We start from the raw sequence: 27,593 nt of genomic DNA, 5'->3' as shown, positions 1-27,593 counted from the left end.
GGAAAGCCATAGCTGGAGCAAGAGCCTTGGTATAAGGACAAATTGATGCAAACGGGGTTTTTAAGTCTCAGACCTGCTTGGTTTTGAGAAAAGTGACCCAGCCTCTTTGTGGCATAGCTGCAGGAACTTGCAGAGGCCACATGAGAGCAGTGAAGTTCATGCTCACAGGCTGCTGGGTGGTACTGGGGTCTGTTGGGGGCCCTGGCAGGGAAGCAGCAGTTTCCAGACCGCCAGCTCTGGAAGGACGAGAGGGACACTACCTGCAGCTCCTCCTGCTGCAGGCAGAACTCTGACATTAACGGTGACTCCCTGCTCCAGCAGTGGGTAAAGAGCAAAAAGATCCTAAAGAAATATTACTAAACCTTGCAACCAGAACAGCAGCAAAGTAACAGAGGCTGGTAGAAGGTGAAGGTTAGGGGACTGCAAGAACATGACAAAACTTGGAAAAGCCTTTTTTGCTAATTTGGAGTCAGGGGTTGAGCCTGCACTGCCGTCTAAACTCCTTCGCCCTCACCCCGATGTCAGCTACACCAGCTCAGCAACAACAAATGAGACACATGGAGAGATGCGGAGTGTGGGGCTCCTGCCAGAGCCCTCACTGAAGGTCTGGCATTGGTCTTCAACAGCTTCTCAAGATGACCATGGAGATTTCAAAGACTTCAGATACTCCTGAAGAGACTGGAATGTAGGCAGAAGGACATATAGTACATGTAATTATTAAATATGAATTCTTCTGACAGTGCCAGGCTGGCTTTTGTAACTACAGCCTTCAGCTATTTGCATTGGCCAAGGAACCACAACTTTATTGCAGATGCAGCTTTTATTCTTGTAATCAAAACAGGCTCCATGTGTTAACATTCTTCATACAAAGATACATACAGGTAGTTTCTATGAACCAGAAACATACTGTTTTTGACTGTTCACACAGTACCTTGAACAGATGCAGTCCTGAAGAGCACTTTAGGCCCTCTGTTGTAATAAAAAAAAAAACAAAATCCATGCAAGGAGAAAATGAGATTTTAAAACATGCTTATTTAAAATAAGTTTATTATCATGAAATAATATAAAAGTCTGTCAAAGGTCTTAACAATACTCTGAAAGAAAAAACAGACAGATGCTGTGTGATCTGAGAAATGATGCAGACTGGAAACTCCGAAGTACTTCAACACTGAGCTGCTTACGACAGCATGATTTGTGCAATGCTTACACTGGAGGAGGTGAGTTTGGGGGCATGAAAAAGCCCTTACAATTAAATTTAAAGGGTGATGCAATATACCTTCTCTTCTTACAATGTATTCATCTAAGTAAGGCTAACTGTAAGCTCAGCTTGACATTAATAAAACGAATGCCCAAAACTGGATTGAAAAGTGAAAGAAAATAGGAATGGAAACCACAGAAGCAAGCTGCTTTGGTTTTCAGTTTAGTCACCATATCCTGGAATGCAATTTACTTGTTTAGTTTCGAGTAGACAAATATCACAAACTGTCAAGGTAACATTAAATAAAGGAATCAAAGAATAAATTTTGGACCCCTGAATGCTGCAAAAATAAAGTAAACAAACATGAAACTTCCTTCTTTCCTGATTTCTGTTTAACACTTTTTTTTTTTAATTAAAAAAAAAAAAGCTCATTAGCACATCGGGGTAGTACTGGAGGTGGGTGGAATACTATACCAAGAAAGGGATATTTAAAAATTCCAGTCAAGGGCCACATTTTGAGGAAACAGATGCCAGTGCAACAGAGTGTGTGTTTAAGTGAAACATCTGCCTATGCTCTAACTTCAAAGCAAGTGCTGAAATCCTTGTGCGAACTGTGAGTAGCTGTATGGCCTTACTCTGAGCCAGTGAGTGTGCTCTGATACTACCTCTGCTCATGGGTGATTTTCTATTACTTGGAGAATGCAGAACATCAGAGTTCGCAGGGTTTGTTCACCAAGGGGCTACACAAGGTAGCAAAAAGGCATGAATTCAGTTTTCAGACATCCCTCCTCCCTTCTTTTTGTTTTCAATACTACGCATGCAAGAGAAGTAAGCCCATTTAAAATATAAAGCGTGTTCATTCGTAAGAGTTAGAACTACCAATTCTGAAGTGTCCTGATTTAAATTTCATCAGTGAAATTAAAAGTGGTATGGTTTTTCTGGCAGAATGTGTCAAACAAGAGCAAAGCTTTGAAGACAAATCAGCACATTCTCCACCTGACTGTGTTTGGTTGCCCGCCACTGAATTCAGATCTGCTTTTCAAAGCTTGTATTTTTATGGCTTACAAAACCTCCTGCTTCACACTTTTATAGAGGTGCTTCAGCTGGACAGCAACACACCTGGCAGCAAAGAAACTGATGAATAGAAGGAAAGGAAAGGGTGAGGAACAGGTGGAAAGAGGAAAAGACAGCTAGATAGGAATGTGCTAATGATCTTTTTCTGATGTCTTAAAGGCATTTCAGGGTCCTCTAAAGCTTTTCACGAAAGCTGAATTGATAATAAAAAGAAAGGGTTAGAGGGTCCAGCATATGCATGTCAATAACACTGGTTTCTATAGTGGTCTATGTCCCTTTGTCAAAGCACACTGCAAACAACTGGAGCACATTTTGGGCACACTTTTTATATGGCCAGCCAAGCAAGTGACAATATTCAAACTATGAAACATTTTTAAAGCAAACAACAGTAACCTAAATCATGATGATGCTTTACAAAAAGTTCGTAAATGAAGGTATATGGCCCTTAACTGTAAGTGCATTTGTTGAATTTGAAGAATTTGTTGACCCATATTACGACAGCATCAAGACAGGATGTTTCAATGACTCCTGAACACTAAAGCACTTGAGCGTCCAGGTCATACTCTACCATTGTAATGTCACAGAACTTCACTATGCAACTGAGTATGGTGTCTTAAAATAGCAGAGGGAGCTCCAGAACACCGTTTGTTTTAAAAAGAAATACAAAATAAATAAAATAAATAGAAGCCTCACATTGCTACGCAGAACTCTGCTGAAATTATCTGGGAGCTCTGCTCTAATGCCAATAGCACTACGTTACAAAGATGTGTGTGTGATTTCTATTAAAATCTGCTGACAGCCATTATTCAGCACTAGATAGCACTTTGATCAGATTGCTTTGGGATTTACCATGTCTCAGCAAGGACATGCACTGGATAGACTTTGTCCATGTCATATGCTGTACAGAGTTCTATACCCTGCCATACTAATTTCACAAAAACACTCTCACTCCCCTAGGGTAAGGCTGTGATTACTCTCATTTTGCCATGGCTAAGTAAAATCCCTGAGAATATGCAACTGTTGGACATAGAAGGAAACAGCCGAAAGCATTTCTAAAGGAAAGGGATGCAAAAACTTCAGACCAGTTTAAGAAAATAAAGCAGTTCACGTCAAGTATACAGAGCAAGGGTGCTGTTTATCTGAGAGTCACATGGACCGAGATCAGTATGCAGATCGGTTGTTTATAACCTCAGCCATTAAAGAAAAATAACAAACACACTCCCCCACAATCAATGAACCAAACAAATCAAATAAAACCCACCCACCTCTTTCCCAATTCCGAATTTGAAGGCCAGAAGTTAGTTGTATGTCCTTTACAATCATCAAAAGCAAGAACAACCTTCTGTGCTTGCCAAACTGACATTGTAAGAAGTTAATTGCCTAGCAGTGTTACTTGTTTATGCTTGGAAAACTGGTCTATCGCATCCCTAGAGGTATAACTTGGAGTTCAGCTCTGCAACATGCTGCATGGGTTCCTTTCTCAGTGGTGGCAGGACTGGAGAGATAGCATCTGTAAGTCTTCAAAGTGCTCAACATCCTGCAAGAACAGTGCGTGGTGAAGTACAGGATTTGAAGGCAAGGTGACCTTGCTCAGTTCCATCTCTACAAGTCCCTTATTAAGCAACAAGGACTCAGGGGTCTCCTGAAGCCACTGAGAACATTCTCAAGCACCAATTCCACAGTTCAGAAAGACCAGCTTTACACAGCAGAGTAATACGAGAAAGCCTGCTCTCAGGCATGACGCCACATCATTGGTTAGAGAGCATGCGATGTGGACTACTATCTGCTTGTTAGAGGAAAGAAGAACTGTAGAAGTTAGTAATTGCTGAAGCTAGCGGCCCAATGAAGCTGTTAAGTTCTTTGCTTAAGAAATAAAGCTTCTTTACTTTTTGCATCAAACACTGGGTTTGATGCACTACTAACAAACCAGTGGTTCTCCTGCTAGTTAAAAAAAAATAAAAAATAAAACCAAAAAACCTCCAAGCCCTTAAGTGCTAGATTTATTTTCCTACTACTGGAAAAGCTTACAGCAAAAACATGATCTTGCAATACATCTCTGAGAGAAGAGTGATCTCTTCCTGCTGTCCCCATATGCCAACTGATTTTGTGGCAACGGGGGGGTCTCTATTGCTTTCTCAGAGCACTCAGCTAAGACCTATTATAGCAAAGTTTCCCTCATAATAGCTGAAAACCCTGAGGAAACCACATGGGGCAGAGAGCTGGTTGTTTGCTGTAGGTGTGGGTGTTTTTTTCTTTTTCTTTTTCTTTTTTTTTTTTTTGCATTCATGCTTACAAGAAGCAAACAGCCAAATTCCAAAGGCTCTCTGCTTCATTTTTAGCACTGCAAGTAGAGAAATAACTGAATGGAGCTTTGGTCAAAAGTTCTTACTTTATATGCTAACATAAATATACACTACTTAAATTAAGAAAACTCCAAAAATTAAAAACCCTACATCCTTTTGATTCTTCCCTGGCGCATGTAGCAACTACAGATAGGCACAACTCAGAGAAGATGACAGGAAAAAGAAAGTGACACTGTTTAAATACCTAATTACAGTCCTACTATCTTGCTTTATGCACCTAGTGTGACGTTTGGTCTTCAAGCATCATATGCTTTTCTTAAAGCTTGCAATGCTGGGCTCCTTAGAAAGGATCAAGTACAAAGTACAAAACATGCAGAGAGGCTCCCGTCTCAGAACAACGCAGGGCAGCAGGCCTGCAGTACATTCATTTTAGATAGAATTAATTTTTTAGCCTAGCAAAAGCTAGTATTTCTCCTGTGAGTATGGCAACAATGAAAGTTCTCCTGTATTTATGAAGATATTACTAAGTTTAAGTACCTCATTAGCACAATCTTATCTCCTCCTCTACATGGGCTAAACTCATCTCTTCGGACAAAGCTATCCAAATCCCTACGTCATTACTGAGAGACCCACTTACGCCTTGTACTGGCAGTAAATAATTCACAGACAGTGTTCTAGTCTTCAACACAAATAGGAATTTTGTCCGTAACCATATCACTAAAAGGACTTCTTTATTATTTCTAATAACAGCAGTGCTAAGGAGCACATTTTTTTTAAATTGATATTAGCAGAAGGAGAAAACCACCAAATCTTACTTTCTTAATTTCAAGTCACTTCTGCATAATTTCAGGTTTTAAGGTTTGTAATTCGCCCGATGTGTAATGGCTCAGTGACACATTCTAGCTTCCCCTAGGCGTCACTACTTCATGTCCACTTTCATGAAGTCCTGCCTATAACGGCAGCCTAAGAGGGACTTTAATGAAATCTGCTTTTTAAACTGCTAGCTGCACTCAATTTAAAAGCAAATATTATATTTGTATGAATTTAATTTTAAAAAACCTAAGCCCAAAATATAGAAAAAACACAAAACTTTAATAAACCAGGGTGATAGACATGATTTTCAATTGCTTGTGTAAAGCACTACTGAAACTAGCTGGCCTCTGCCACTCTGTGCCAGCTAAGGCTCTGGCTCACCAGCCACAGCACTGGGACACGGCGGGCAGAGGGAGCAATGGTGGTACCAGTGCAGAAGAAATGTCACCTCGTGCTTATAGCCTTCCTTCCACTCGTCATGCGTACACGTCTCCTTCCTGCACTATGATAAATGGTGCAGCAGGCTGCCCTGAACCACAGCTCGAGCACTATGGGCAGTAGCATCCTCTTGCTGTGGAGGGCACTAGGGGAAATTTCCTGTACATTTGGCCCACTGGCAGGAGCTGAAAGGAATAAAACTCAGCACATATTGGTAGCTGGGAGGGAATGCAATGCCCAGTTTCAAAGGCTGGTTCCTGGTGGAAGCTCTTGATCACCAGCCATGTGTGCTTGTGATAAAGATCGCCTCTTTCTGTGGAGGCTGGAAAAAAAAAAAAAAAAGCTTCAACCCAAATTAAAGGAAACTCACAGCATACACAATGAACTGGCATTTAACTGCCCTTCTCTTTACTACCAGGGTAAGAGTAATGCTCACTACAGTGAGCAGCACAGGGCACGGGAGAATCCAAGCCAGCAGCGCCTGCTCAGGCTCCGTGTTGACATCATGACTGATCTGCTGCATGCGGGGCTCCCATGTAAAGTGAGGGAGCAAAGGGCAAATTCTGCTCTGCTACTTTGAAGAGGTGAGGGGAACAGGGGGTGAGGCAGGAGAGGAAAGAGTCAAAAACATTCATCACAGATATAGTTACGACCCAAAGAGAAACAGTACCTCTGCATTTAAACACAAAATGTGCACATCAAAAAAACAAAAATCATACATACCTTTCCCGCAAAACACTCACACCCTTCCCACCTGAAAAGCTACAATGAACAGAAATGATGTTAAAAAAATCTTTGTTAACAGACACAGTCCCTGAAGTTTTAAGATGTTGGCTTGCTGTAGTCATACCACCTCATCCGACTCCAAACCATGTACTTCATAGAGAGTGTCCAAGATATTTAGCTGCTTTTCCATGGCTGGTAAGTAAATGTTGAGGTCCCTCTGCATTCCTTTGTAAAATGTTTCCTCCTGAGGATCACAGTCCTCTACTGACAGAGCTGCTACAAAGTCTTCGTATGTTGGAGCTGCCCTTAGAGCTAACTGGGAGAGGAAGCAAAGATTTTAAGCTGAAGGTCTACACAGAGATTAAGACATCTTCAGAGGTGCCTGATTTTTAGGAAGTGTCAGTATATCATATTTTGTACAAATAAAGAGTAAATATTAGAAATTAAATACAAAACCCAAATGAATTCTAGATTGTTAGAGGAGCTCCCAGGCCAGTGTCCCACACTTCTGCACTGAAGTCCCATGCTCAAAATGCTCTTCAGAAAACTCTCCCATTCAACATTCCTGCTTCTCCCTGTCAGTCTCCGTTTAATCAATTGGCTGAGGCTTTCGTTTTCCCTTTTATAGTTTCAGTAACAGTTTCCAGCGACAGACACACGGGGGAGCTGCTAGGTTGGACAAAAAATAAAGCATCTCCTCTAGTCTGTAAATTCTACTTCAACTCGCTGACACAACCTGCATCAGCTGCTCTTCTTGAATGCTAATGCCCCAAAGAGAGATCAATCCTCGAATTAGCAACCTCAAAATCTCAGTTCTTTTAAGAGCCCCCACAACACTGCAAAACACATAATGAAAACAATACACATGCAAAAAGTAATCCTTCTGTTTTGGCTCCAGAAAACAAGCTCCACACTAAACATAGTGATAGCTACAATCCTCACCCTGAGGATAAGATCTGACAAAAGAACCTACTAATTTTAATGCTTCTAATTTTAATACCATTTGTTAACTAAAACCAACAGAAGATCAGAGTAACAAGACCCCCAGCTCTACCAGTAACTAAGATGAGCACTTACCGCAAAGACCCCACGGACAACCCAACCATGGTGCTGCCGTAACGTCTTTCCATAAGCATTGTCTTAAAGAAAAGGGAAAAAAATAGAAACATGTATGGAGTTTGCATTTGCATCACCATATTATTACTATTTGATGCACATAATTGCCCTTCCTGAGCACCAAAGTTATAACTGAGAGGAAGGAGAAAAGAGTTGCCAGATTAGAGATTTCTGCAGTGGGGTCTCAGCTCTGCTGTCATTCTCCTACAAGTCATTCATGTCACGTAAGTGTTCTAGTAGATACAAAGGAAAATTTATTTTTTATTTGATTAGCTGTGCTTCACGACTAACTTTTCTTCTACTTTCTAGTCCTCAGTTCAGTACAAGTCTGAAAAAATGTTATATGGGGTGAAAATGTTCTGCAAGCAGATGGCTAGCCAGCCTCAGTCTGGATGGTTAGCTCAGACATTGAACAAGAACCTTCACTTTACATCTGAGAGTCAACTTTTAACCCCTCAGAACAGAAAGCACAGGGCCTGTATTTAAAAAAAAAACAAACACCACAAACTCCATTCTTCTCTTACGAGCGCCCAAGTGTAGCCTTTGATGAAGGTCCTTGTTATGTTCCTAGACAGCTCCACTTTCATACAGAAAGCTTGCTATATAAAAAACTAACACCTTTGAGTCTCATTTTCTCCAGTCTTAGCACTGTCATTGTTTCATATCCTTGGCTTTCAGTTGAATTTTTAAATATCAGACGTTGTGTTATAGTTTCCCTGAGCTGAAGCAAGAAAATCTGTTTTGCTGTGTTTGGATATTTGCTCAGAAAACTGCAGACGGTTATTCTTGAAGAGTGCATAAAGTCAGTAAAAGCCAGGTACAATTTTTACTGTAATGTGAAGTACTTCCCCCATCTACCAGTCTAATGACTGGGGAAGGCGTCTTTTTCTTTACATTAAGATAGAGAATGTATGAGAAAGGTATTCAGTAATAAAAAAAAGAAATAAGGAGGAAAGAAGGTATTTAGTAGCGAATAGGATTGACAAGTCTATTCTCTGCCTTAATAGACAATATAAGGGACATTAAAAACATCAGAAGTTGCAAAGTTTGGATTATTATAACATAAGATTGCATGCACACAGAAAGGGTCTTACTCAGGAAGAACCAAGTCTATGACAGTTCTGTATTTTGCACTGTACTTGCTGTGGTCACTAATGTGACTCAGTAAGTGACAAAAATTGTGTATTTGGAAAAAATTATTTTTCTGCTGTGATCATCCTTCTAACTGACATAGACAAGTCACAACCATACTGACAAGGAGGTGATTTTAAAGAGTGCTGGCCAATCTCACAAGGAACTGAAGAAGTAAAATATCAGCTGTAAATTTGGGAATGCTCTCACTGCACACCAGTGGAGAAAACGGAATGAGACAACATACTTTTTTCCCCTGAAGATATGACTGTCTCCCCTGATAGAAGTATGACAATTAAGTGAATCTTTATCTGGCATCAAGTCAAGATCAACCAGTTATTTAATCTGCCCAAAGACTATTATTTTCAAAAAACCCCTACAACTTTCAAAAAAAAAAGTTGTGTCTTGGAGATTACGTGCATCATTAATCACTGGAGAAAAGAAAACACATGTTCTAAACAAAAACAAAAGTAGCCAAGTATGTAAAATCACATGAAGAATAAAGCAACTAGCACTTACTCAGAGCTGTTTGGATATTCTTTTCTCCATTCTTCACTTCTGTCAAAAATCCTTTCAAGAACTTCAAGCCTCTGCCAGGATGAGCCCACAAAATAAAGAGAAACCATGTTTATAACAAAGTAAATCCCCACATTTTGCAGTACTGCTTTAACTTCAATATACAGTCAACCTCTTATTTCCATATCTCAGAGGGATATCCTGGAGCCAACCTAGCTTAATCTCCACTGCTTATGACACTCAGAATTAAGAAGCCATTTTCCATCTGAGCAAAGATATGCAGCCACGTTCTCCAGCCTCTTTGCCAGCCCAAAGAAAAAAACACTTTGCTAAAACAATTGTACTGAACCCTGAAATTATCTGCCTGATGTACTGGCCCAGCAGGAACAGTCATTCCCTGTAACTTGTTCTTTTCTTTTATAGGAAAAAGGGTTGTCTGCAACCACTGTTTTAGGCCTTTTGGTAAAGTTGCAGTGACATGACTACAGACAATACAGTGACCTTGAACCTAGTAAATTTGGACTGATGGAGCCTGTGAAAGTAACTAGTTTGCTCCTGATATATGAGTTTACATTGCTGAAAGGTCCTTTGTTGCACTTTGATTGTTTATAGTTGAAACTGATATGAAGCTGTTACCTTTTCAGCCACAGGAGAGCCTCTGTAGCAGAATTTCTAACTTGTGCTACACCTGCATTGACTTCATGGAGCACTATCTTCTGCAGGGTATCAAACTCTTCTTTGTTGGTTATAAATTTCTGGTTTATTTTCTGGAGGAAAAAACAAGAGGAAAAGTTTTAAGATTTTAAGATCAAACAGCATCCCGTCCCATAAACAGCACCGATTTATCACGATTCTTCCCTTCAAAAAGCTGTTACAGCTCTCCCCCAGTCAGTTCCTCCCTCAGGCTCAGAACGTGTGATGCATCGAGCAGCTGACAGGCTCACATCATGCATTCCCCATGGCTGTGCACCGGGAAAGTGTGCACAGCCCCAGACACACCTGGCTAGCCTAGAGCAGGCACAGCTCAAGAGAGATCACATTGCTGCTGGATCAACCTCACACCACAGCACTGCCTGGTTCTACCTGCACCAGGACTTAGCTGCTGTGAGCCCACCACACCTACATCATGCAATGCAAATAAAAGTGAGTGGCTTAGTCAAGGATCTCATTTTCTTTTTGGAATAGCATTCTCCTCTCTTACTATTTCTACAGTCTTTCAGTGGCCACTTCCAGCAGGATAAGCCAATTCCTGGGTGACTTTGCTGCAAACAAACCTGAATGTATACAGTGTTCCTTATCATACACACAGGAGATGTTCTGCCTTTTTTTTTTTTCCCCCTTGAAAAAAAAGCTATGAATAGTCTTACTACAAATACATCTTACCTCACAAATGGCACTTCAAACCTTTCCAGACTTGGAGCAAGAAAAACTTTCAGGAGAACCTAATCTACAGGATCTGCTCTGACTTGCAGCTACTGAAAAGCTGGTTCTTAATGCACTAATTTGCTCCTACTTTGCTGAGGAAAAGTATTTTTTCCCCATTTGTCCTACAGTCTAAAGATAATATTGATACCACCACATCATGGCTTATAATCCTTTCAGCTCAGAATCCAAGTCACATTCATTAGGTGTAACAGACTTTTTACTTGGCAGTCAATCAAGTATTTTCTAGGTTTGGGTGTGCACAACAGTTGGATTTATTAAACACAGCACGTACTGTAAGGACAGAATTAGGGACATTTCAGCATTCTGATCTGACAGCAACGTTATCAAATATTAAAAAGCTTTCTAGTAGTGACTCCCATGACAAAAATCCTTGAGGCCTGGTAGCAAAGAAATGTATTTCATTCAAAAAGTCAGTGTTAAAAAACAGCTGTTACCTTGATGTTACCTACAAAATCCATTTTAACAGGAGCAAAGACAGTTGGTCCCAGCTTGTCTAGGAAAAAAAAAAAGGCCAAACTTTAAGATTATGTCTTTTTCCAATCGTCATGTCTTAGCAACAATTCTATTTTACTGTCTAAACAATCCTTCTAACTGGTAGGAAAATACTAGAGGAACGACATAAACCTAAGTCTTTCTGTGGTGTAGAACAATTCTGCCCCAGTTGGTACAAATGTTAATGTACACTGACTTTCAAATTGTAAGTCCTGAAAGAGGTGTATACTTACAAGGACCTCACATCCACTGTTACATTCAGAGGGAAAGGAGGTGGGGGTCTGCACTAGCTATAGATAGAAGTATTTAGAAGAAATAATAATTAAAAAAAAAAAAGAAGAGTGACAATAGATAGTATAGCTGATAACGTGCTGTCAGTTGTACTGGATGCATAAGGCACTCCATGCAGTTCTGTTGAGGGGAAAAAATATTGTTCCAAATATACCCATAGATTCCCAGACACATTATACGTGGGTCACATCTAAATGAGAGTGGATCCTCTACAAAGAGCAAGAATGAGAAACATCTAGTACCATTCATGTTGATTCTGCTAATAGAAACTAATTCTATCACTTCAGAGAAGTAATAAATTCTCCAAACTAACCGCTCCAACTTCTTGTAGCTGGTGTCAGTCAAAAGGACTCAGAGGCACCCCAGCATGAAAAGGAGCTGCTTACCCAGAACTGGCACAATTGCATAACATGACTCCAGAAACTCTTCAGTTGGTATGCCTTCTTCCTCCCGAAGTTCAATATCACTGAATCTGGTATCCAGGACAAGCAAGAGTGATTGTTACTTTAATAATGCCTTTTCTGCAACTTCTAAAGACAAAAATTACATTTCATGCCCACTTCATTTGAACAGAGATAAAATTTATAGACATTGAACCATCAACATGGCTTTTGTTTCACTCAAAGTAAATGACTGCAGAAAATGCGTATCTGCTGGCATGCAAGGCATGTAATTACAAACAAGGAAAAAGCCCTCCCACTCTTCTGTACAACTGATTCTACAAAGAATATCTTCTTCCATTTCTGTGCTGTCTGCATGCTTGTTAAATAATCTCAAACACAGCTTTGCAGACAGAACAGACTTGAAAATGAGTCAAAGGTTTAACAGTTTCATTATTTTTATATTGTAAATCTGCAACATGTACTACCTATTGCTCATGACACTGAAGAAGGTAGGAAAGCCATTTTCATTTTCGTCTTCCTCACACAGAGTCAATCCACTTAAAGAATTTGTTTCTGACTGCAGCAACGTGTGGGCACCAAAGCCTTCTACAGCTTGCAGCTTGTTCTTTCCATCTTCTTTAATGCCTTACGTTCATGGGAAACAGAAGGAAAAAACAGAAAGATAAAACAGCCACACAACCCATATTGTTGTTATTGTTTCTCAAGATGTATTCAACTTGAAGGAAGGCATTGGGATATCTGGATCATGCAAATTTAATGACACCATACTTCTGCTGCTGTCAAATGCTAAGACAACATCCACACCAGTCCCCTCCCCACTACTTCTAGTAATCAGTCAGACCAATTGTGTGCAAGCCAGTAGCAGACATCTGTTTGAAGACGAGTGTAGTTCTCACCCAGATGCAGCTGCCCCAGTACCAATCAAGTGGCACAGCCCATTTCAGAAGCTAAAGAACAATGCAGACTTGTTTGCTCCTCCTGATGAGGAAGTACAGTGACTGCTCAGACGGGTACTGCTATGACATGAAAGGTTGCTACATTCTCCCCAGTTTATAAGAATCGTCTTAAAGTTTGCCAGAAAAAGATCCAGTTGCCTTTCCCCCTCTTTGGTCTATTTGATTTCTTCTTTGAGGTCAAGCGCATCTCTTTCAAACAAACACAGGACTACAAAAGCACCTCCAAAGGAAGACCTATGTAAGTCTTATATACCCAAAGACAGGGAACATCCATGCATGGCAAGACCTTCTGACCTCATGGAGAACTGCAGGTAGCAAGTCAAGAAGCAGAAGCGATACATTCAACAGCATCTGCAGTGCACAGGCCATGGATCACAGCAAATCTTCCTGCCACACCACCAAACTAACACCCAGAATTTCTCAAGGACCCTGCCTCTCCAGGAAAGGAATACTTTCAAAAGCCATTGAGCATTTGTAGACCTGAAGTGGAACTGAACTTGGCCAAAGAGATCCAACTGCAACAAACTTTCTTCCTTTGAGCAAAGCCTGAAAGCAAGCTGTTTGTAGAACCACTAAATAAGCCTAGTGCTCGGTGAAAAGAACCATTTACGCCTGGTAGGAGGAATGAGACTTTAGCCATGCTCTTCAGGGAAAAAAGGAAATGTGAAAGAAGTTTTTAGGGAGAAAAAAACGTCTTCCACACAAAATACTCCGGAAGGCCCCTGCATTTAGGCTTAAAAAGAGTAGCTGCTTGACTGATGGCATATGGATGTTTTAGAATAACAGTGAGTCAGAGAAAGCTCCTGCTGAAGAACAACACAGTCCATTCAACAGAAGGAGGAGACATAAAATTAAGTCTATACAAGAAACATTTAAAGTTCAGCAGCCTTTAACAATATAGCTACAATGGATGGAATTTTATATGGAATTGGTTCAAGTGTTTTACCAAAGTCACACACAAATCCAAGTTTCATACTACTGGTGAAGCAATGGAAGAAATAAGGTGCTCTCTACTATACTCTCCATTGGAGGATGAAAAAAAGGGTTTATTTTCCATACAGATTTGTCAGAACAATCGTTAGCAACTACAAGGTCAACGCCTCTGACAGAGGCGCATAAAGCTTCAATGCACCCTTCTGACAGTGCAGCCCTACATAATAGGGGAGGTGCTGGTTTTCCCAGAGGAGGGTCTCTGGGAATTAAATGCTTGTCCACAGACCAAGAGCAGCTGAACCTCTGCCACAGCGTATTGTTCTTCATGTCAATCAACATCAACAGGAGCCTGCACCTGTCCTAAAAAACTTTTAATTTCCTTCCCCATTCAGTCCTAAGTTAGCTGTCAGCAAAGGCAGGAGCTATGCTGAAAAGACCTGACAACAGGCAGATATCAGACTAAACTACACTGACATTCCCTCTCCTGGGAAGCAAAGTATTAGCAGCACTCTCACTGGCAGCCTAAACCTCCCTCCACTTACGGAGCAATGATTCTGGATAAAAGGTGGTAAATATATATTTACCTGCCAGATTCTCTTCTATGTGATCCTCAACAGAAACATCGCTACACTCTTCATTTGCTTCCAGGTTTAAACACGCCAGACTTTTAATAAGGGTTTGTTCTTGCTGGTTAATTTCTGCTTTTACAGAGCCATTTTCACAGGGATTCAATTCCATCTGCCTGAAGAAAGCAAAGGAATAATGGTTAGTACAAAACACTGCTTGGTAAGCTTCTTCCTGTGAAGGCACACAAATAGCAATACAGGAAAAACAGTTGCCAGAAATTACATGTTGTCACAGGCTTCTCTGAGGAAAAATGACTTGTCTACAATAATAAAAGGAATTATTAACTGTCTGCGGCAAGTAGGATAGACATTAATGATTCGACCTCAGCTTACAAAATATAGCGTATATTTTTAATAAAGATCATTGCCAAGAGACACAATCAAAAAAAGTTTAACTGATTACAAAAAAAGGAAATCACAGGCATACATTGTAGGTAAAACAACATCCCTTCATTACTGCTTTTAAATACATAATATACACTCTTGCCATCTCATCCACAAATAATAATCTACCCTTCATCAATGACTTTACAAGCATATGGAGTGGAACCTAATGTGCAGGAAAGAGCACTGAAGTGGAGAAGGATGTTTGGTGACTGGCCGGGAACTCACTGGGTGGATGGCCAGGGAAGAGAAAAATAAAAAGGAAAAGACTCAGAAAGAAGAGGCATTAAGTGAGGCGAGGCAGCTCTCTTTTATTGCTTCTGTTTCCAAGTACGGAGCTCAGAGCAATATAATTTTGCCTGTATCCACCACTGGTAATATCAGAGCGAAAATATGGAAAGAACAGACACTACCCAAAACACATCAGAAAGACTGATAGTAACTCTTATTATACCTTTCTGTTGAGGTGTGGCTGGACGAGACTGAGTGTTTTATCTGTAAGACAAGGGGGGTGGGGATAGAGAGACATCCTTTATAGCAAGAAGACTGTATTGTGTTTCTTGAACTTTTAATAAACCCAAACTGCAGTCAGCAGAAAAGCCAAAAAGCATAAACTCACTACTTCTGACCCAAAGGCACTGTACAGAGAAACTTGAAAAGGTGCTACAAAATCATAACATTAATATATTGAAGAAAAAAAAACAAACGACTTCTTTCAGAAGCTAGTTAGCAAGTGTCAGGTGAGATGCCATACAGCACATGAACGAAACTAGGGCAAGGTGTTCTTTGCAATGACATTTTCTTTACTTAAAAAAGAAATCTGAAAAACTAGGCTAAGTCATGTGAAGCCAGATACCAGGTACAGTGAAGTGAATTCACTTCCCAGAGGCAGTGAAGCATCTACCTTCCTACACAAACTTTAATCTGCTGTTTGCCAGAGATGCTCCAATTTTACATATGTAGCTGTGGATTCAAGATTCAAGAAAATGTACTTGTCATTGAAAAGATAAGCTCTTTAGCCCCTGTTGGCATGTTAACACAGATGTGATGCTGCAGTAACTTAAATGAGTTGTAATTGCTGTGAACTCCCACAATGGACCAGTTTGCCATATAGTCAGGATGTTTTTAAACACCACTGTCTGCAGCTGGATCAGGCCCTGAAAGTCAGCAATTAACAGCTTTCACCTATCATTAAAAGTTAAGGACTTGACCAGTGAGTATTAAAAAAAATTGCCCTACCTAACTTGCAAGCCACAGGAAATACCAGAACGGGTCTAGTGGAGGACTGCTAGCTACAGTAGGAGTAAAAATTCATTCCCTGCTTCGACAAATGCTACTTTACAAAATGGTACCTTCCATGCCAAGACTGGGACCCAAGAGGGTACTCATCATTACCTTGTTTGTTCTGAGAACTGCTAAATGAGGGGATCCAGGTGGGGTCTGATGCAATAACTCAGAAGTAAAGGCAGTATTTGCAATCTGCATACATTCTTCAAGAGTCTTCAGGAAAGTGTCACAGGTTGATTTCAACAGAGCTCCCATATCAATCCCACTCTGTGGGAAGAAACCAATTGGAACAGAGACTCAACACAAAAGATCAACTTGGAGCAGCTAATGTCTACAAAGACCATGACTGCTACAGTCATGATTCTTGTTTCACACAAATTAAAATGCAAAGGGTCAGTTGATGAGAGAACTGGCACCACAAATTACTGGGGCTATGCCCTCTCAGAACATTGCAACTTCTGTGAGCCTCTCTCTACAACAAGCAGAGCAGACTTGGGTTTTAACAGCTGCATCTTACATTACTCATCTCTGGCGTTAAATACATTAAATACAAGTCTTGATGTATTCAACAGTTGTATTCCAGTAGACATCACTGACAATGAAAGCAAACAAATGAAATAGATACAGATTAATCTGAGGGTAACAGTAACTTCAAAAATCCCATGAACAAAAAAAAATATACTGCAACTGAAAAACATGTAGAATGAAGTATCCCATTACCAACAACAATACAGTATTACTTCATTTAAACAAGAACCATTATGGGGGTATGCTATTTCCCACAAGTCCTCAGCAGAAAGAGGGTGAATAACACAGACAGTAAATAACTGTGAATGAATACTGCACTGACTAACCAGAAGGGTTCAGAACACTCAAGACTTTACAGAATCGGTCTACACCGAATAAATAATTGTACCTCTGGTTCTGATACACCAGAAATGCTGGCTTCTTTAGTTTTATGCACTTGCTGAACAAGGAGGTTACAGTACAGTCTAAGTTCAGACATTTTAGTCTTCAAGGCTTCTGTGTTTTCAGTGAACTCTAAAAATGAAACAAAAGATAAGTTAAATTTGTTGTATCCATCCTGGAGTATGTGATTTAAGAAAGCCGCTGCAACAATACTATCCAATCTAATTCAATCAATACTTCTTTATTTCAAAACGTTTTACAATCAACCCCAAAAAATGAGCTAGACTGCCATAAGTTATGCTCATGACAGGTAAAAATGTTTCACTATTTGCTGTGATGGGCAGGAACAGTGTGTTGCTAGGCTTAGAACCCAGAGGAAAAAGCAAGTACATGACATTTGACCCCAACGAGCTTTTTAAATAGAACAAAAGCCCTTTATATCTTTTTGTTTTCATTAAGTAGTTTAAAGGGCAAACAATTACACTATGAGTTAAAGGATCAGGGTTCTGCGTAGAAAAATACTGGAGGGAAAAGACATGTACTTTTAAACACAAATGGATTCACTTAATATATATCCTTGAATCACAGAGTGGTTGAGGCAGGAAGGGACCACTGGAGACCAGCTAGTCTGATTCCCCTTATTAAAGCAGGGTCATCTAGCGCGGCTTGCTCAGGGCCAAGTCCAGTGAGGTCTGGAATACCGCCAAGGATGGACTCAGCTTCTTTGTGCAACCTGTTCAGTGCTCTATCATCCTTACAATAAAAACATTTTTTTTCTTCATGTCCCAATGGAGCTTTTCGTATTTAAATTTGTGCCCATTTCCTCTTGTCCATTCACTGAGAAGAGTCTGGCTCCATCTCATTTATGCTCTCCCATCAGATATTTCCTTAAAATATCTCAGTGTCTCTTTGCTGGACCAGTATGCCCATGTATTTCTTGTACTGGTGAACCCAGATCTAGACAGAGTACTTCAGCTACTTTATGACTAATAGTCAATCTGAGATTTTTCAGAAGTCATTTTTTTTGACATTAGAGTCCCGGAATTATGAAAGAAATTAATTTGTCTGTGATTAGTGAGGGTCTTGCCTTCATACATAGCCAAACAGTAACAGTCTGCATCCCAGTGACCCAGAGCCAGGAGCTAGTCACTCCTTGTACTCACAGAAGCCATCAACAGGCAGTTTTCAAATGATTAATACATAGTATGTCTTAAGGAAAAGCCAAAGTTTTCAGATTCCTGGACTAATGCCAGAGCTAATGCCTGAGATTTCCAGCTAGGGTTCCCATATGGCTTGATGTTTAGGAGCTCCAAAGACCAGAAGCACAGGTTGGACGCAGAGTTCAAGTACTCATTTTCTCATTTTTGTGTGTACGTCTACTAAGGTAAGGATGGGGAAATAAAAAGTAAAAAGTATGTGCCAGAAAAGGAAGTTCTTGCCTTTTTCCTTTTTTGTCCTGCTGTCTGTCAGACAGGCTTTGGCAGTTCCTAGCGCAACCAGCCACTTTTGCCTCTCAACTGCATTTCTCGCCTTCAGATAGAAGTATTGCTCCCCTGGGATGATCAGGTCCATTCGTGTGTTATCTGCAGGATGAACTGGAAGCAACACAGGTTTCAGGCCAGTTCTTCAGCCCTTCCCAGCCCAACTGAATATCCCAACAGATATTAGGTGGCAGGTCAAACAGTAATGGGAGAGTACGAATCTATAGCCCCAAACCTCCCCCACTACCATTTTGTTACTTCTCTTCTAAGTAAGGGAATGGACAGGGCATGTGTACTGCTGTGGGACAAAAGGCTATGAAAGACAGCTCTGTGATCAATACAGCATCATCCAGGAGTCACACTTCAAAGGCACGGCAAGTAACCCAATACAGGTGAGCAGACCTAGTACTGAGGTTACTCATATTCCTAGCTTTAGCTTTGTGCCTACGAAGAATTGTTGGAAGATGTGCTCTTCTACCACAGCTCACATAAAACAGTAACATACCTCCACGTAGAATATTCATTATTGTAGAGCTTTGCAGCCCTTGTAACATTTTCAAAATACTGTAGAATACAAACTTGAATAAAAATCAAGTTACTGATTTACTACAAAAGCGCAATATCGAAATAAAAACAAATAGCTTTTGTGTCCTGAAATCTCATCTCAAATGCTGCCTGTGCTTATCGGACAAACTTTGTACAATTGTGTCACTGTATCATACTTACCTTGAATTTCACACACAGCCATTTGGATGCTTCCCTTACAACCCTTCCAGGCATCTTCCTGAGAGTCATAGTAGGACAAGATGCCACCACAGAGAAGAAACCACCGAGGCTGCCAGCCTGAAAAACAAAACTAAATTTCTCAGTCACTTCTCTCCTTGCAGTTCCACCACCCCTAATTCAAGACTTGCTGCAAATAAAGCCCCAAAGATTCTTGGTTCCCCCAGGAAAAATAAACCATTCGAACAGGTAAGATTTATGACAGGCCTGGATGTTGTACACCACAACCACTGCTTGCTAACAATCACATCCTGCAGGCAGCCCTGCCTGCACACAGCTGGGCTTGAAGGCTTTCAGCTACACCCCAGCGATGTGTTCCTGAGATGTCATATGTCATTCCCAGTACTTTTGCTAACACAGTATCACTGACTGTCTCTCTCCCCAAACCACCTTTTCAGACCACTATCCCTCAATTCCTTCACTCCTCAGTCCTCCCCTTTGCTCTTTCCAAAAGCCACCACAGCAGTCTTGCCTTACATATAGAATCATTCAGGTTGGAAAAGACCTCCAAGATCATCTGGTCCAACCGTGTCCTTCTTGTACTGAGGGGCCCAAAACTATCTTCTTCTCCTACAGAAAAGCCTAGTCAAACTAACTTCAAAAACAAGGGCAAGAAAATCCTAAATCAAGGTAAAGAGGAGACAGAGGAGGAAACAGTTTCTGAAAGCCATCTTTAACAATAGCTCTTGGAACTCCTGTGCTGCCCATATAAAAAACAGTCTTAATTAATAACTTGTGCTCCTGGATCCATTCCAAGAGGATGATGAAAACATCAGGCTAAACCAAAACCAATAGCTCTGGCTACCACTTTTGCCCACCCTGCTGCCCACCCTCAGAACTAAATTACCCCTTTCGGAAGTACTTCTTTGGTACAAAAAGATATAAACAAACAAGACACCAGCCATCATTTTACTTCCAATTAAAAGCTGAAGCTCATTAACGTAAGAAGCAAGACCACAACGTTGTCACTGGAGGAAATCAGCTTTCATTCCTGAGCAGCACCAAGCAGCTCCCCAGGCCAGGGCCAGAGCCAGGACACCCAGGCTCCCATGCTGTGTCAGCAAACCAACTCTGGATTTACAACCTATAGATTACTGATCCTTCGGGACTGTGGGAAAACAAATTAACTTATATCCTTCTTCACACTCTCCTAGAGTTCCTCCATTGTCTTGAATATAAAAGCATTCTAAATGCCAAAATATTCTCCATACTTCTTTATTTTGTTTGAAAGGAAAAAATTACAAGAATGAAAATTTAAAAAGTGACAAAAGAAGACAACAAGACTGGGTTTTATTTGTCTTGCCACCAAACTAAAGAAACTATCCTAAAAGTCACTATTGATACAGGGACCTTGCAAAAAAAGGAGGCGATTGTTGAGCAGAGACAAGCAGTTAATTGCTTCAGACACTCGGTGGCACAGATCCAACCCTTTAAATAACACCCAGTGCCACAGTCGATACAAGCCTCTAATTCAGTCTGGGGATCCTGCTGGTGCACACGAACAATTTCAGCCACGGTCCTGCAGCTTACAATTGCAGCTGATGCTCAACCAAATTGCAGGCCATCAATCAAGGGCCGTGCAATCAATTAGCCAACATACACAGCGCTCTGCCTCCGTTCCCTTTGGATGCTGGTTAAAAATGTTATGAGTCAATATATTTGGAGGTTTTTGTTCGGTTGGGTTTTATCTGCAACATCAGCGGTTATTTGTCTTGCTCTGCAGAACCTAACTCTTCTTTATTAGATGGGTATTAAAAGTGCAATGATATGCTGTTCAACACACACACGTATATATACAGCAATTGCCTATATTTTCTGAACGCAATTGTTATCCTAATAAAGCCATTTTTATAAAAGGAAACCAATAATAATAATGAAATCACAGCAGGATCGTGTCAGAAGATGCACTAACCACCTGGTACTCAGTGACACTGAGTCAGCAGCCATGGGAAGGTTATCCTAAACAACCAGCTAAAAATAATGTGTGGCTGACAAATCCTGGACAGTACAACAGGGATACAATCTTCAGTCAGAGTAGCTTCACATTCACAGTCAGGCAAAGAACAGATTAAAAAAATACAAAAAACGAAGCAGCAAAAAGACATTTCCATGAACACAAATCCTGTTTTTATTCTGTTTTATTCCCTCCCCATAAACTCCAGTAAGAATATTTCTGGAACTAAACATTCAGACTTCACCTGAGATAAAACGTTAGGGCTGAACCTCTCCAGGTCTTACTGGCGATAGAGCTAACACAACTCTGCAGAATTTACTAAGCCCATTCATACTGCTGGTGTACTGGCAGGACAAAACATAGCTCAGACTTCTACAGCTTGTCTTAGAGGCACAGAACCATTAACAATAAAAACTGACTTCTTGGAGGGAAAAAGGAAAAACAAAAAACCCAGGCAGACAATAAAATTCAAGGCACACGAAAAGAAAGCAATACCTTAAGGGCTCAGTCACAGAAGCCAGCAAAGAGATTCCAGACAACTCAGCAGCCACTGATTCAGGTCCTAATACACATTGTACTCCTTTGTGAAACTTAAAGTTAGCACCTGCAGTACCTGCAAGACCCAATATTGTCCACAACAGATATTTAAGCAGCCTGTGCCTGCTGAGGATTCCGTGTTTCTCCAGAAGTTCCCCCAGTCTGAAAGATCTGCCTACTTCCATCATTACACTTCAGGAAGTCTGGATGCAGCTATCACTAAGCAAACTTGACATTTCTTGATAAAGTTGAAATTTGGACTTAATTCAAACTTTAATGCTACGCAACACAGGCTCCAGAAAGCCCCGGTTCCAAAGTGCCAAGCCTGAAAAAAAAAAACATCTGAATACACATAGATCACGACAGACATCCACAAAGCCAAACCATCTGGGAGAATTACATACTCAGGAAGTCAAACTGATGACCTGGAAAACAAGCTGCAATTAAGAGATGCCAGTTCCAGTTGCATTTCTAAAAGGCACAAAGGCAAAACACTCAGGCTTTTTATTACTGCTCGCTTCCTACCAGAATTTTGCAATAATTTATGCTTAGTAATTTCTTGGGCTTCAACGTTAAGTCTTTAGAAAAACTTATGCAATAAATAGTCCCTGGATTTCTTTGACCTTAATTCATATTTTTAGTGTGGACAGGAGATAACTACGTACTTCCACATTGGAGCAACATCTACCTAACAGCAGGAATTAAAGCCTTCATCACATCCCTGCTGCTCACATCCCAGGAGGGCAGTAGGACTTTGTGCCAGCCCCCAGCACAGCTGCAGAGCGGGGGCAGCTCCCTGCTTTCCTTTGTCAAGTCACAAGAGAACCCAGATAGTCAGAGACATCTCACAGCAAGCACAAGCACCATCCATCTCTTCACCCCGCCCTGGGCAAAGCAAGTAACTTTATCTCCCACCACCCAGGGACAGACAAACTGCAGCTTCAAAGACGGACAGCCAGATGAGAGCTGCTGAAAAAGCACAAACAAGCCTAAAGCAGTGCTGCTAGCTTGCAAAAAGCAAGGGAAAAGCCACAATAGGTCCTTCCCCAGTTGCTAGTGCTGACAGAAGTCTACAAACATCATAAATTTTGGACCTTTGCTAAAACCCAGCCTGCTCCAGGTAGCGGCTGTTGCCCAGAACACACCATCTTCCCAAGATGTAACTGCTAAAATATCTGCCTCCCAATTATGAAGGAAGTCAAATTTTCCAGCTAGAGGACGTGCCTCCACCAGCCAAAACACAGGACTGAGTCAAGAGCTCTTATTTCCAGCCTCCCGTTACCTTGCTGAGCTGTCACAGGCAGTGCTGAAAACCTTCTGCACTTCCTCATCTGCACAACGCAAACATTTCGTACCAGCCCAAAAGCTACGCTCTTGATGCACTCACATCTGATGGACAAGGATATCCCTGGGGAACGAAGGCAATAAAAATCTTCACATTGCAAATGCACAGAACAGTTTTCAAAATCCCACCTTTGTGAAGGTACCATCTGAGGCACTGCAATGCATTTTGCAGCCTTAATTCCGTGGTGAAACGACTTGGCAGCACAAAACCCCACCCGTGGGGGCAGCAGAAGCACAGACAAACGTGGCACAACTTGCGGGCCTCCTCAGTGCTGTTGCTAGCAGCGGTGGAAGAGCAGCCTGCCTTCACAAGGCAACTGATTGCATGTTTGCAAACGAGTTTTATGCCCAAGGCCAGCTATCCGTGCTTGTGAGGAATGGAGAACACCGTGCCAGTAACGAGGCATTATTAATAGGGGCAGTGGAAGGATGAAGGGCAGAGAAGCGATTGCTGAGAGCGACGGAGGCAAAAGTGCAGTAAACCAGGTCACTGCTCAGACACACTAATTCAAGTTATTACCGGCAACAAAACGTTCACCTGCTGAAAGCTCCTGGGGATTTCCCTCCTCTGGTCACACTTCCTCACCTCCTGCCTGACCTGGGGGCACCCACAACCTGTGGTGTGGTCATCCTGCTCGCCTGAGCCAACACGACAGATTTACCCAAACACACAAGATGCTGTCTTTTTGCCGTCATTCTGCCACACCTTTTGATTCTGTCTGACCCAGCTACTCCAGTGCAGAAGGGCAGAATGCAGAGGCACCGGTACTGCAGCATACCTGGTGGGAAACGCAGCGCTGCCGGGCAGGCTCTGCAGCGTCACTCCTGCACCTTCCCCTGCAGAGGACAGAGGGGACACGGCTCTCCGTTCCTGCAGCCTCAAACTTCTCTGCTGCCAGGCACGTTACTCAACTCCAAAAAGGTGTGACAAAAGCAGGAAGAAAAAGCAGGGGGCGGGGGAGGCATGCTTACGGGGAATTGATAAGAAAGGTCAAGCCACACAAACGATTATGTAGAATCCAAAGAGAATGACCTAAGCAGTCCCTGAAGCATCCTGGGTGAGACTCCGTCGCCCATCTAAACCAACGCCTGGTTTCTGACAGCTGCTGTGGTCAGTAATGCTGGTCACACCACCTCCCTTAAGACAGCAGGCACCTCTGCTGTTCAGTTCCACCTCCACAACAGCCAGACTTCTCGTTTTATGCAATCAGAAACTGGACTATACCCAGAGAGCTAAAACAAGGAAAAAAAGAATTATAAACAAAAGCGTTTTTAGAACCAAATGTTTATCTAAGTGTGAAGTTTTCAATTACTTCCTCCATCTCTACAAACAGAGGACCTTATTTTCAGAGCTTGGTATCAAACAGATGGGAGGTGGCTCCCATCCTAAAAGGTTGGATTTCTTAAACTCCCAAAACAAAGACTTGCTCTAAGCAGTATCATACAGATATCCATGGATCTATGCATCCACCTGCACCCAGAATCAAGCTATAAAGACTAACGCTCTTTCACATTTTCTTTAGTGTTCCCCTCAAGTTTGGGAAGTCTGAAACATCAGAGACAAGAGTAACTTCAAACTTTACACGAAGCCCGAAAACTACTGCTTGGTGTTGGTATCTTGGAAATAAACAGGAAAGAATTCAGAGCGCAACAATAAAATGATGGTAAACAATCCACAAAGGCGGATAGGAGGAGCCAGCCGTGGTACGTGGCGCGATGCAGCGTCACTAGTGATGGCATGAGTGTGAGCATGCTTCAGGGAAGATGAGTTAGTTAGTCAGCACAATTAAAAAAGAGAATATTTAAATACAGGAAAAGGTGAGCTTTCTGAAGAAAGTGATCAAAGCCACTTGCCTGAGCATATCAAGAACACTAGGCGAATCAGTGGAGGCCGTCAGCAGTTTTCTTTCTAATGACTACGCTGCCTTTGATCCACAAGCCAACACCTGATACACACCATACCCTCCAGAGTCAGCCTCTATCCTTCCTGCGGCCAATTATCCCAGGTAAAGCGTCCCAGGTAAATGCTGGAGATCCAAACTTAACCGAACTTCAGTAGAAAAATCAGCTGAAAGTGCCAAGCTGTTACACAACTGAAAGAAGGCATCCTCAACTCCACTGTTTCCCTGTGGGTAAATAATAACTTGCTCATTCTGCAAGCCTTGGGATAAATAAAAATCTCAGATTATTGTTAGGAGGTCATCCCCAAAGACTAAAGAAATTTCTTCTATTAATCAGAAGGTCTGGTTGACAAGAAGCGTGACTCACAGCTGGAGTTCAGGAGGAGAGTCACACAGGAGACAGTTTCCAAACGGAAGTGAGCAAGTGAGTATGGGGAACATAAATAGGAGCATATGATCCAAAGCTGGCAAAGTTAGCTTGGCCTTACAAGAACAGCAATCATCACACTGAGAAGTCACTGTACCGGGGATACAACACCGTGAAGTTCTAAAAACTAAGCTCTCTCAGGCTAAAGCCAAACTCAGCCTTCAGAGGCAGCCTGGAACACCTGCATGTACAAATCACAACACGAGCAGAGGATCAATGCCAGAGAAAAACTTATCTCCAAACAGAAATCAAGCATCACTAACTCGGTTTATCCTAATCTACATAAAGCAAACAAGCACATTTCTTACAAATGGAGATAACTTGTTTGAGCAGTAAGGCGAGCTGACCTGCCTTTCAGTTGTTGGCAAGCAAACCCTGCATTCCAACCTTTGCCAACGGAAAGCCCAACGCGTTTCCTACTTGTGAAAGGTTCTTGCTGTCAATAACTGGGTAGGCTGTAACACAGATCTCGCTCCCCGCCCAAGGGCTGTGGGGAAATACCTTGGTGTGGACTTCACCTCTCACGGTGGTGCTGACAGAATACACTATAAAACCAAAATTCCCAGAGAAGACTCAATTACCAACCGACTGCATCAGCTCCTCTCTCACTGCAATAAGAGCAAGCAGTTCTCCTTTTTCACAGACTTGAGCTTGTTCTTTCAGTGAATGTCTTACCCGCTCTCTGACTGTGGAAAACAGAGGCGTGTTCCTTATTATTAGGAGGAAAGGGCACAGGATAACTGCTGTGTATATTTACATAGACATACGCTGACATACAGACAACACACATTTTTCCCCACTTTTAGTGTACACCATTAACCTTACACAAGTGGAAAAGCAGACTGGTGTCAGAATACTGACAGAAGCACTGCCCTGAATGACCCGCTGAGCCCTTGTTCAACCTCACGTTTCCTTTAACCTCTGAAATTAGGTTTTCCTGGCTCTCAATCCCTCGTTACCACTTCTACGATAAACACCGTGTTCCAGCAGTGTATTTCTTTCTGCATCACTGCATAAATTTATAACCTAATGCCTTCAGGGCAGGAAGTCTTCACTATATGCCAAAAGAAAGCACATGCAGGCATAGCTAGCTTGCAGAACAGCCGATCTACTGTTCTCAAACACGTAACAGACTGGCTTTTGACAACTGAAGAAAAGACATAGAGTAAGACTATCCCTAAAGACACAGAGTGACCCTGACCATCACGTTTAATACCAGAGTGGAGTTTCAGCAAGGAAATAGAAAGATGCTTCAATCCTCCATCACAGATTTCCTGTCGAGAACAAAAGCTCAGCCAGTTCCCAGCTGTGACACACCTCTGGCACCCAAGGAAAAGCTTCCTTCGCCCTGCACTAATTGAGACGGAGGTGTGCGAAGCATCATCCTGCTTTTGTGGGCTGAAAGCGAAGGTCAGTGCTGGTGGTAGGAACGAAGTAGGTAAATGTGGAGGGAACGAGCACATTTGTGGTGGCAGACCCGTGCGGCTGGTCCTAGCGCATCCTGCGGTGCCAAGGGCACAGTCACCCAGCGGGGCACCGACACGTCCCACAGACCTCAGTGCGAGCACGGGCACTAGGGCTGGAAATGCACAAACCAAACACCCCAAAGCTTTCCCGTGGCTGGACCCAGGGCTAACTAAACCACCACACCGCCATGGGGGAGGACCGATACCACCCCCTGAGCCCTGGGGTCCGAAGGGGAAAGCCGAGCGGGGCTGCCCTAACCCCCCAACGCCCCGACCCTGCAGCGTTTCCCCATTAACCCCATTAACACCCCCCCCCCCGCCACCCGGGACAGCCATTTAGTGCCCCCAACGCCCCGATGCCGGTCCCTCTGGGTCCCCCCAGCCCTGCCCGGCCCCCCCAGCCCCTGCCCGGCCCAGCAGGGGGCTCACCGCTCAGGTAGTTGGTCCACTTGTACAGCACCCCCTCCATGGCGGCCGCCCCCCCACCCCCCCCGCCCCCGCCGGGGCCCAGCGCCATAGCGCGGCGCCGCCCGCCCTGCGCGGCCCGGCCCCCCACGCTCTTAGCGCAGGGAGCGGCTCGAACAGCGGTCCCGCAGCGCTACGCTAGCGCAGGCGGGTCTAGGAATCGCGAGCTGGACGCGAAAGGGGGAGGGAGGG

At 42.4% G+C, this 27,593-nt stretch overlaps 1 protein-coding gene across 1 annotated transcript; it reads right to left on the bottom strand.

Annotated features, from left to right (window-relative positions):
* Nucleotides 1-813: 813 nt before the first annotated feature.
* PLEKHA8 (pleckstrin homology domain containing A8) lies at nt 814-27,455 on the bottom strand. Its single transcript, XM_035556492.2, has 14 exons — nt 27,366-27,455; nt 19,251-19,367; nt 18,483-18,638; nt 17,051-17,175; nt 16,243-16,401; nt 15,302-15,342; nt 14,422-14,579; nt 12,413-12,572; nt 11,931-12,016; nt 11,196-11,254; nt 9,952-10,082; nt 9,319-9,389; nt 7,630-7,691; nt 814-6,868 (listed from the first exon to the last, which is right to left on the bottom strand). Exons 1-14 carry the CDS (start codon nt 27,451-27,453, stop codon nt 6,671-6,673), a joined length of 1,611 nt encoding a protein of 536 aa, XP_035412385.1. The 5' UTR covers nt 27,454-27,455; the 3' UTR covers nt 814-6,670.
* Nucleotides 27,456-27,593: the final 138 nt, after the last annotated feature.

Source organism: Cygnus atratus, chromosome 2 (genome assembly GCF_013377495.2).
Source record: "Cygnus atratus isolate AKBS03 ecotype Queensland, Australia chromosome 2, CAtr_DNAZoo_HiC_assembly, whole genome shotgun sequence".
NCBI classification, from domain to species: Eukaryota; Metazoa; Chordata; class Aves; order Anseriformes; family Anatidae; genus Cygnus; species Cygnus atratus.
The sequence above is the reverse complement of the archived record's forward strand: the minus strand, read 5'-3'. Positions and strand labels throughout refer to the sequence as shown.

Coding starts and splice junctions, on each gene's coding strand:
- PLEKHA8 (XM_035556492.2), bottom strand. CDS start 27,453: ATGGCGCTGGGCCCCGGCGGGGGCGGGGGGGGTGGGGGGGCGGCCGCC. Junction 19,368..27,365: donor GTGGACCAACTACCTGAGCG/GTGAGCCCCCTG, acceptor TTTGTTTTTCAG/GCTGGCAGCCTCGGTGGTTT. Junction 11,255..11,930: donor TGCAATTGTGCCAGTTCTGG/GTAAGCAGCTCC, acceptor TTTTTTTCCTAG/ACAAGCTGGGACCAACTGTC.